Source organism: Triticum aestivum, chromosome 1A (genome assembly GCF_018294505.1).
Source record: "Triticum aestivum cultivar Chinese Spring chromosome 1A, IWGSC CS RefSeq v2.1, whole genome shotgun sequence".
NCBI lineage: Eukaryota > Viridiplantae > Streptophyta > Magnoliopsida > Poales > Poaceae > Triticum > Triticum aestivum.
Genome location: NC_057794.1, coordinates 65061287 through 65072523, shown reverse-complemented (window position 1 = coordinate 65072523; position 11237 = coordinate 65061287). Strand labels below are relative to the sequence as shown.

General features: G+C 44.7%; 2 protein-coding genes across 2 annotated transcripts; one reads left to right on the top strand and one right to left on the bottom strand.

Moving 5' to 3' along the window:
* Positions 1 to 1604: 1604 nt before the first annotated feature.
* LOC123190377 (nuclear envelope-associated protein 2) lies at positions 1605 to 5733 on the top strand. Its single transcript, XM_044603006.1, has 6 exons — positions 1605 to 1867; positions 2881 to 3312; positions 3403 to 3510; positions 3932 to 4393; positions 4516 to 4617; positions 5251 to 5733. The coding sequence occupies exons 2-6, from the start codon at positions 3118 to 3120 to the stop codon at positions 5419 to 5421; spliced, it is 1038 nt and encodes a 345-aa protein (XP_044458941.1). The 5' UTR covers positions 1605 to 1867; positions 2881 to 3117; the 3' UTR covers positions 5422 to 5733.
* Positions 5734 to 5982: 249 nt separating this feature from the next.
* On the bottom strand, positions 5983 to 10029 carry LOC123190366 (pto-interacting protein 1; the record flags this gene model as incomplete). Its single annotated transcript, XM_044602996.1, is given in 8 exon segments — positions 5983 to 6374; positions 6860 to 6946; positions 7027 to 7159; positions 7246 to 7519; positions 7634 to 7760; positions 7831 to 8078; positions 8197 to 8304; positions 10017 to 10029. Coding segments are annotated over 7 exon segments (1089 nt in total). The 3' UTR covers positions 5983 to 6239.
* Between the last annotated feature and the right edge of the window lie 1208 nt (positions 10030 to 11237).

The following is an 11237-nucleotide window of genomic DNA, read 5'->3' as shown; positions in this document are numbered from 1 at the left end:
TTATGAACGCTTATAATCTCGACCTTGTTGAACTTGATGATATCTTTGCTTCTAGTACAAGTGAATATTTCTTCTTTAAGCTAGAATGAGTTTATAGATGATCATGTGCTACACTATACCAGCTAATGAAAAAAATTAAATGGAAAACACAAAATTAAAGGAAAAAATAATAAAACCAAAACCCCTAAACCTTTTAGTACCGGTTGGTGTTATCAACCGGTACTAATGGTCTCCCCGTCCCCGGTGCTGACTCGTGCCACGTGTTAGCCCAACCGGCACTAAAGGGTCTTACGAACCACTGCTATAGCCCGGTTCTGCACTAGTGTTGTAAACTATGAATCTGTAATGTTTCGTGAATTGTGTGAACCTTAATTATTATGTTTATTTTTTATGTGCGTGCTAATATGTAGTTGCAATGTAACTATAATTGGAACAATTCGGCGAAAACAAATTTTTACTCCCCTAAATTTAAGGGGTCGGCTAGAAACGACCAAAATTTAGAGGGGTAAAAATACTCCACTAAAGTCTACTCGGTCGTTTACTCCTCTAATTTAGGGTGTCGGCTAGAGATGCCCTAAGATGTTGTGCATATTTTAATATGGAGTATATACAGACTGAAATGAGTGAGCAAACACACATTGAAATTCATTTATATACATCTGATCGGAAAAAAAATTAAAACTTTTATAATAGTGAACAGAGGAAGTAACAAGAGTGGTTGTGTAGCTACTCCCAGTTCCTTTGTTAATCAAACGCCTTTTCACACAATCAAGACGTAGGTGGCGAATAATATACCTAAACTCTATCGAACTGACGTGCGCTAGGGTTGTTTTCTGGGCCTTCTATAAGATTTAACAAACTATCGCCTTGAATGTCTACTGGGCTTCCTTTGTGACCCGTCATTGGGGCTAACCCGACCCCTCATGGGCGGGTCATAACTGATAGTTATATCTCCAACACTCTTTGAAAACCATTCACTCCCTTCACAAACCACGCGAACATGATTATTATACCCACCTCCCCTTCACCTGACCCACCCCCTCTTTGCATTTCCCCATTCTTTCCTTGAGCACATGCTTACATCCTCTTCGTCGTCGACAAGGGGCTCCGGCTTCTCCTTACTCTTCTCCAGCAGCCACAAGCGGATGTCGCGTTGCATGTCCTCTCGAGAAAAGAAGCAATGATGCTCGTACCGGATTACTTCTCCCGGCTTCAAGTCCTCTCCCCAAGGGGAGTAGTGCCGGTAAAGATCATGGATTCTCATCTCGTACATCGCACAGGGGGGAGCATGCCTTCAAAACCCCGCCCTTTTCTGATCTTGCATCGAGAGAAAGGGGTGATCCGGTTCTTAGGGAGTGTCTCAGGCGCGACTGTGCGTTAACACGGCTGTACAAAATGCGACGGTAAAAAGCTCACCGTACCGTCGCGGCGTTAAAAATGCGACGGCGGCACCACCACCACCACCACAGCCCCACTCTACGCGCACACGGAACAGGGGATCCGACCCGGCGCACGGCCACGTGCCGCACAGCAGCCCAGGAAATTTCGGAGTTTGCCGCGCGCTGACGCCGCCGGGGCCCACACGCCAGCATTTCAGTTTCGAAACCCAGCGGCAGCTCCCCAACCATCCCCTCATTTCCTTCCCGTTCTCTCTCCCCTCCCCTCATCAATCTCCTCCCCTCCGCCACCAGACGCTGCGAAAAATCAGGGGGAAGCCCGTCCCAGAATCTCAAAAACCCTGCTGCTGCCCCAGGCGAGCAATGGGGCCGTAGATCTCCGCCGGAGGGAGCGGAAGGAGGGTCTGTGGTTCCTGGAGCTTCCCGTGCTGGGATTCGGCCGGCGACGGCTGCTGCTGCTGGGGACGAAGGTGCGAGATTCCCTTGGCCTCCCTGTGTTTATGCTCAGTCCGTGACGCGGTGGTCGCTGTGTTTGTTTGTACGGGTCTTTTTGCCGGGGGGTTGAGAGATTGCGAGCTCGGAGGATTTGAGCGGTCAATACGCGGTGCTCGGTGTTCTTGAGTTTGTCCTGCAAATCTTTGGAATCTGTGGTCGTTTTTACTTTGCCTGGATTGTTGCCCCGGTTTGAATTATTTCGAACCCAGAGGAAAAAATCTCGAATTGTTCTTTTTTTTTAATTTTAACCTCGCAATCCACGGAATCAAGTACTCCCGTACAATATTACTACTAGAAAAATAAATGAGTGATTTTTCCGAGGAACTAGTAGTACTACTCTGTCGGCAGTATTTAATTGAGCACTTAAAGTTTTCTGTCGGATTCTTTGGAAAATTTGAACGCGTTTGAAAGTTCGCAGATGCGCAGCTTCTTTTTGTCCTCATCTACTAGCTGGAATCTCGATTGGAAGATGCTTTTGTTTTGTCCCAATACTTCTCTTCAGTAATTTCTTTTAAAAGCCTGATACCTTGATATAAAAGATTGTTTCTCACATGGCCGTAGAACAGTACAATATCGCAGTCAGTGTATTCTGTAAAAATTAACCTGTACCGCGGAACGCGTGAGTTGACTTGAAGCACCAAGAACATGTTATGTTTGCAGCCTAGTGTCCGCAAAGTTGACTAAGAGATGCTTCAGGAGTTGATCCCTTCATTGGCCGCCATGAACAAGTTACTTGTAGTTTGAACAACATTATCTTACTTTGCTTCATTTACTGTCCAGCCATTACTAATTGTACAAAACTATGTCGACCGCTGAAAGCAACACTTCTGTCAATTACTTGCCAACTGTCTAGTGCCACAAGAAGAGCTCGTACCCGTGATCTGAAGTAACGGATGCTTTCAGGCCAGTAACTTAAGGGCGACACGGTGCATGAAGCAAGCATCACCATCTTTCTCTGCCCCTAAATTTGTGCAATTGTTTTGTGCAGTGAAAGCTACCGGTTGGCTGCTACTGACCTGTGAAAGAGAGAAGTTTGTGAGGCGGCCAGGGTGTTTGGTTTGGTCAAAGAGGAGCTCTCAGTGCCCTTATTTTTCTCCTGTATACATGGGATGCTTGCTGTGAGCCCCGCTGTTTGTTCTTGGAGAAAATAGGACAGTGCTCCCAGGATCTGAGTTTTGGCCTTTGGGCTTAAAACAATCTTGTCTGTTTGGTTCGGGGCTTGGCTATGGCAGTTTCAGAGAAGGCGGTACGACCATGCTCATCGTCTTCGTCGGGTTTGGACCCGCTGTTGAAGGATCTTACGGAGAAGAAGCTGAGCTTTAGAAGAAACGTGGCATCTCTGGCGTCTGAGCTAAAGGATGTGAGGCACAAGCTTGCTTCGCAGGAGCAGTTGTTTACTAGGGAATCCCAAACTAGGGAGGTTAGTAAATTTCTACTACTTGCTAATTTCTACCTTCAGCATGGCTTACAAAGTTACAAGTTTGGCCTGACTAGGGAGAGAACGTTGCAGGTTGCGGAGACGAAGGCAAGGAGCATGGAGGAGGAAGTGAGTAAGCTGCAGAAATGCTTACTGGACAAAGATGAGCAGCTAAATGCAACGAGAGGCATCACCGAACATGTGAGGAACTCCCTCCTTTCTCCATTTGGGGTTGCGTTTCCATTTTTTAAATTTCTCCATTTCTATTCCATGATGAATTGCTAAAGTTTGTGTTTGATATTAACTTCTAAGCATACTACTCTAGATTCCATACATGATTTAAAATGAGTTGAATGCAGTGCAACATAGTGGGTGATGATGTATTTGCTTGTAAAATTGCTTTCCTTTGTTTCTTTCCTGAACTGATTGTGCCTGTCTTTTGCTGAACTGATGGTGATCTAAGCACTTGGAAAAGAGTAGTACGATTATCTTCATACTTCTAATCGAAAAATCTTCTTATGCGTGATGTACCTCATTATGATACTGGTTTCCCAACCCTAATGATTCCATTTTGCTTCAAATTGAAATTCTCTTTGTCAATAACTTTTGTAATTATGTGCAGTACCTCGATGATTTGGATGATCTTAAATCACGACTATCAGTAACTCAAGCTACAGCAGAAGCCAGTGCTGCATCAGCCATGTCGGCTCAGGCGCAGTGCTTGTCATTGCTGAAAGAGCTGAATGAGAAGGATCGCTCGTTGAAAGAGCACGAGCTTCGAGTTAACAAGCTTGGCGAGCAGCTAGGTCTTCTCCAGAAGGACCTTGAGGCAAGGGAGCTTTCACAGAGGCAACTCAAGGATGAAGTTTTAAGGATTGAGACAGATATCATGGGTGCAGTTTCCAGAGCTGGGTCTAGTAAAGATAACGAGCTTCTGAAGGTTTTATCTGATGTTTCACCAAGGAATATCGAGAATATTGGCAAGCATTTGAATACTAAGGATACAGAGATTGCCAGGCTGAGAGATGAAATTAGGATATTATCTGCTCATTGGACAAACAAAACAAAGGAACTAGAGTCACAAGTAAGTTGTCTTCCTTGCATCCACAAAATAACAAAATTTTGCCTGAAATTGTTTCGCAGACATTGTTTTCGCTGCAATTTAGCTCCGTAAGTTTACTCGAGATATGTTTTTTCGCTGAACAGCTAGAGAAGCAGCGCAGAACCGACCAGGAACTGAAAAAAAGGGTTCTCAAACTTGAATTCTGCCTTCAAGAATCACGATCTCAAATCCGAAAACTTCAGAGGGTATGTACATATACGTGTGTATCATTTTCCTTTAACAAGTGAAAAAGGAAACATGACTTCGATTTCGCCTGCTCTGCTAGCATCATTGTCCATATCCATTTATGGCCTTCTTGAATTGAATATACGCCACATTATCCCTGAGCATCGTAACAAGATTTCTGACAGTTAAATTAACAAATCAAATAATCAATGCCATATTGCCATGTGAATGAAGCATCTCTGCTACGGCAGTTGGCCATAATGATGTGTCGAAAATGTTCAGGTCAAAGTCAAACAGATCACTGATTCATGCGTTCTAGAAAAACCCTATTCTTTAGTATCAGTGATCTCATCTTCTCTGGTACCAGCTAAATCATGCATGTGTGCAATCTTTTTCTTTAGAAAACTTGAGGAAGAAATCGAACACTCCTGGCCTCTGCATTGATTGTTGATGCCTGCAATAAAATATACTGAAGCAACGCATACACTGCTTGTGATAGCCATGTTTTTGCAGCAAACTGTTGAAGTTGAACTAATTAATGGCAACTAAACACATGTCGAAACCTTGAGAAGATTTTCATGGTGCTCACCGATCAGTTGGGATCATTGAGGAATCCGAACCCGAGACTAACTCATCGGCTCTTGCCTCTGCAGTTGGGGGAGAAGAGGGACAAGCAACTCAAGGAGCTCAAGGATCAGATGGCCATGAAGCAGCCCGACGGCCCTCGCCGCGACGAAGGCAAGAAGCCCTTCTGGGAGAATGATACGTTCAAGTTTGTCGCCGGCATGTCGATGCTGGTCGTGATGGTCCTCGCAAAGCGCTGAGAACAGCGTCATCTTGTGTAGAGAAGTTATGTTAGGTGAGCAACTAGCTCGCTCTGTAGTTTTAAGAAGCCAGTCATGTACTGGAGTAGCGTTGTAAAATTAGGTTTAGGCCTGGACATGCTGCATGGTCAGATGTTCAGAGACCAGAATTCGTCGACGTCCAGGTTTAGTCCTCTAGACCGTAGCAGTGTAGCTCAGCTGCTAGTTCATGTGTGGTAGTTAACTGTAATCCTGTACTTATCCTATGATGTTTAGTACTACTCTTTAGCATCTACTATTCCTCTAATTTAAGAGGTTTAGTACTCTTCAGCATCTACCACTTCCTCTGTAAACTAATATAAGACATTTTAGATCACTAAAGTACATGTAATATGTTTTAGATCATTAAAGTACATGGCTAATTCCTGCTTCTTCAGTCCATTATGCGACTCCTTTTCCCTTCTGTTTCTGTTTGAGATTCCAGTAAAATCTTAGCAAGATTCCTGTTCCAAACAAGGCTATACAAAGAAAAATCCAACACAAAATGAGAAATTTGTTCTGGAATCTGGACTTGGAAGCAGATGGCATAAGCTCACGCAGCAGTGTTTATTATCTTCCTTTTTCTCTCTGTCCGATGACAAGTGTTCTAGGTACTAGATACTTGCTGACCTTGCAACCGATACAAAGAATCAAATATTTCTGGTACTAGAATCTCGAGGGTTACAACTTGGGAAGAATAATCACAAATGTACAAAAACCGCCTGCCACGCGCCCCGCAAGAACAACAATTGATGGCTCATTTTTCCTTATCTATATCATACAAAAGGCCGGAGTGGTGCTTAGCGTCCGGCATGCTCAGCCCCGGGGTGGGCTGCTCGCGCATTCAGCAGGGGCTGGAGCGCCTTGACGACGATGCTCATGTTTGGCCGGAAGTCGGCTTCATATTGGACGCACAATGCCGCGACGGCTGCAAACTGTTTCAAACAACACGCAGAAGAGGAAATGGTGTTACAAGTGGCTTCACCTAAGAATACCTCGACTTGGTTATGACATATAGCATGCTCCGAGAATGATGTTAATCACAGTAGTAGGACATATTTTATAGAAATACTTTTACCTATGCCACAACAAACACAGTTTCTGGAAATTAAATTCTTAGCTAGTACTCCCTCCGTGCGGAATTACTTTGACATGCTCGAACAGGCGTTAGTGCTAGATACATCCGTTTGAGCGTCAAGTAATTCCTGGCGTTAGTGCTAGATACATCCGATTGAGCGTCAAGTAATTCCGGACGGAGGGAGTATTACTCATCCATTCAAAACAAAAATGGCAAGCTTAGTAAGTTCCAGCAAAATCAGTATTTTGTTTTCCTCGTCTTTATACTTTATAAAATACTGATAACTGACAGACTGCTTAACCCATGCAGTGTTTCGAAACCAAGAGAGGCTATTTATGATACCTTTGCAACAGCCTTAGGAGGATAGTCCCCTCCAAGTCTAGAGTCAACACATTGCCTAACCTTATCTTCACTCAGTCTTGGGGTGGCCTGCCAGTGTATAACAAACAACTGTTAGAATTCCATCCACCAAAGGAGATCACTTGTGCAGTATTGGGTACAAAAATTACCCATGTGACAAGGCTCTGCTGCCCCCTCGGTAATGTATGGTCGACAGGTTTCCTCCCAGTCAATAGCTCCAGAAGAACAACTCCAAAACTGTACACATCGCTCTTAGAGCTAAGTTGACCAGTCATTGCATACCTGATCAAAAAGTTTAAACAAGCTTAAGTTGAATGATCCAAAGCTTCATGGAGCAAATGAGCAACTGAAAGAAAACAAGAACATACTCAGGTGCATGGTATCCAAATGTTCCCAGAACCCTAGTTGAGTGAAGCCGGGCTGCCATGTCAGGAGCTTGGTTTGACAAATCGAAGTCGGCTATTTTAGCTACATCATCATCAAAGAGAAGAACGTTGCTGGACTTGATGTCCCTGTGTATGACGTGAGGCTGTGCTTTCTCATGAAGATACTCTAGGCCTTTCGCTGCACCAACAGCTATCTTCACCCGTTGTATCCATGATAAGACCGGACCTGGCTGAGCCCCTTTAACACCTTTCCTTCCTGTAAACATTTAAAGTAAAGGTTTATATCAAACATAAGAACTTAACTGCACCAATAGATGAATAAAAAAACATTACACGAATGTTCAAGACTTCAAATTGTACAAAACCATACCATGAAGCATATCATGAAGAGAGCCCATAGTGGCAAACTCATAAGCAAGGACACGGGTGTTCCCGTCAAGACAGTAACCAAGCAACTCCACAACATTTTCATGCTTAAGCCTTGATACCATAGATACCTGTGAATGTAAGTTGTGAGATAGAAGACCATAGTAAATGCAGAATTCCTAAACAGGGAGAAATACGAACCTGTGCCAGCAATTCTTGGTCTGGCTGCTTACTGGAATCCAGCTTTTTGATTGCTGCACCTCTACCATTTCTTAGAGTACCAAAATATACTCTGCCAAAGGAACCCTCACCAATCAAAGCTTCATCACCAAAACCCTTAGTAACCTCCCTAATTTCATCCATAGGAATGGTGGGAACTGCAATGGGTTGCACTTTCACAGGTTGAGGACCTTTGGGAGTTGGATCGGCAGTGCGATATGCATCATTCCCTGCAGATCAGTTGCAGTTCATTAGATGAATATTATCAGGCAACAGAAGTAGAATGTTGTACGAGAAATAGGGTTGCAGATGATAGAATTGTAATAAAAAAGAATTCGAAGTTATTACTTGCTGGATGGTTTCCTGGGTATTGATTCCTGTTGTCTGGTGCTCTTTGAGTATCTTCATCACCACAGCATCCAAAGCAAGACATATTCTTCCGAGAACAAGTCCTGGCTGGAACCAAGCATCTTTTTATCAGAACCAGCAGTATGAACATAGATAGCTCATACAAAAACAAACAAGCGAGCACTCGGTTGGGAACATAAACGGAACTGTAACTGTAGTTTTGTGGCCATATATCTGACAAATACTAATAGCACGTGCCACAGGACTAGTGGAGAGAAATGGAAGGTGACTTAGTTTCGATTCATACTTCATTCTGTATATAGCGTAATGGCCCCAATGGGGAAATAGAAGTTGAATTTTTAGGAAACAAGTGAAGGAATGCTTAAGATGTACAGCTAAATTTCCCCTCTCCATTCATTTTATCCCACTACTTTGCTTCCCTTTGTCTCACTCTCTCCTCTGTATCTATCTCAAATGGAAAAACCAAGCCCATAAGTGAACCATGACCTGCTTGCAGGTGCAGCATATTCTTCTATGGTACATGCAGCAAGGGAGCTACAGAAATCACACATATATTTTCTATCAAGCAAAACAATCTCATGTGCACACCAAGTTCATGTGCAAACATTCTCTGCCAAGGAAAACCTAAAATATGGAGCCATTCCTCTGTGCTTTATTATTTCTTATTATTATCTTCCCAGGTAGGATTGGAATCCACATGGAAGGCAGAAACTAACAACCACTACTAGCTATTATAGCTGACCAAAAGACAGCTCATTCTGCATCAACATGCTTGATACTTGTCAATATCCTACAGGTTTCATACCACATTGATCCAGACCCAATGACGCATAGCGGCTGGAAACGTCTTAGATTATTCATCCAGCTATCAGTGGCTGGCCCACCGCACCAGATGAACACTTGCAAATTATGTGCTTCCTTTTGCTAGTAAACAAGTGCAACCGCCACAAGGTAGCTATGATAAATGAGAGGGTGGGAGTACATTACTGCCTGGTCCACAGCTTTGAGCTCAACGATAACTACTTCTAAATTTGCATGCAATTAAACTGAAATTGCGCGAGGGAAATAGCGCGCAAACAACCTTGGCGGTCTGGCAGGCGCGCCAACTCAGTTCTTCACTCACTCTTGCCCACAGTTCAACCAGTCATGTAACTAATTCCCACAGCACATTAATTCGGGATGCACCCCAAAGAAAACAGATCAAAAGGATAACCACACCAGTCACCATTATTAGCTCTCACACTCCACTGGATGTTAATTCCTATATATACGGACGAAACATCATGCAGCTGTACCGCTGATTCATCATGCCACGCCATAAACTGAGCATTGAAGACACAGAATCGAACTAATTTCTGACGAGAGGCAGCCGCTGCCCTCCAGATACATATTCGCAGTTGACCACTCGCAAGAACTGATTACTAACGAACTTAGAACCCTAGCTTGCTTCTTCACACTAAACGAAGGGGAAAAGCTAGAAAATACTGTAATACAAGAAGTCAAGGCCCTCTTCTTTTCCCTCTCCCACTGCTGCAAGAAGTCAAGCTTAGCACGCCACAAATTCCGCGACGAATCGGAGCCAGACGAGCAAATCGACCGGCAAGAAAGGGGAACCGGCAAGATTCGGAGCTCGGAACAACCAGAGGGGCGCAGCCAGCCCCCGTCCCGCGAAGCAAGCCCGCCCAGGGACGAGATCACGGGAGATCCCGCGAGCGCCCGCAGATCGGAGCAAAAGGCGAGCTGCTGGGGGCAAAGAGGGGAGGGGAGGAGGAGGGGAGCCGAATCCGGCGTGAGAGCACCTTGGGCGTGTCCCGGCGACGGCGACGGCGGAGGGGAGGAGGACGGAGCGGAGGAGCAGGTAGCGGCGGAAGCAGGCAAGAAGGGGGAGGGGAGTAGCAACAGCGTCTGTGAGCTGTCCGGTCCACCCGCGGCGGCGAGCGAGAGGTTATATGCTGGTGCTGCGGGCTGGCTGGTCTACCGGTCGTACCTCCGTCCCCTCCGCGTGCTCGTCAGAACGCGTGTGTGGTGGGGTTGGGTAGGGAAACGGCCATGTGTTTTCTTTCTTTCTTTTCTCCTCCTCTTCTTATTATTATTATTTTATTTATGTGTGTACTCTCTCTGTAGATACATCCGTTTATGCGACAAGTAATTTGAACGAAGAAAGTATATGATATTTTTAATATATGTACGTACATGTTCTTGCTTTTAGTTGGCGAAGAGCGAAAGGCAGTGTCCAACATGTGCGGTGTGTGATGATTGATCAGTAAAAAGGCCAAGAGAGATGCATACAGTGGTTCTGTCTAAATTGATTAAGATGGAGCGGGCCTTGTTATGCCGTCTAAATTCGTAATACGCGCTAAAGTCACACGCTAGATGGACGAGCACGGGAGGGTGACGGCGACTAATTGGGACTTAAATATGTCGCACTTGGTCTTGATTGAGCCATCCAGTTGTGGAACTTGTCAAATTAAGAAGAATGGAGCCACCAGCAACGTTGACTAGAGAGGCTTGGACTAGCAACCAGGTTAAAAAGGTGCTTCGAATCGGTGAAGACTGATTCCTGTGGCATTTTCTGGGTGTGGACGAGCAAATTCCACGGATGCTTGTCGAATTGACCTTCTAACAATTGTGACGAGGCTGTGGGTCTTGAAGATTTTTTTATGAGGAGTACTTAGTTTTTCTGTCATTAAAGAATGCGTTGTTTTAGTTGAATCATGTAGCGGTATCAAATAGTAATGTTTGTGACTTTAATACGTGCTCATATTATAGCATTTTTGTTTCCCTACAATAAAAAAGATACACCCCCCCCCCACCCGGCACGCACGCCGACGGCCACCACCTTGTCTTCATCACTCAGAATGCGTCTGTGTAGAAGTGAAAGAAACTAGACGGCGCAATTATTGACTCCCAGATACGACAACAATGAGAGGGCCACTGCAGCAGGGAAGAACTAGAGGAACTTATTTGCCGCCGCCATCACCATTGTTGAAGCCAAACGGACGACCGAAGCCCTAACTCGG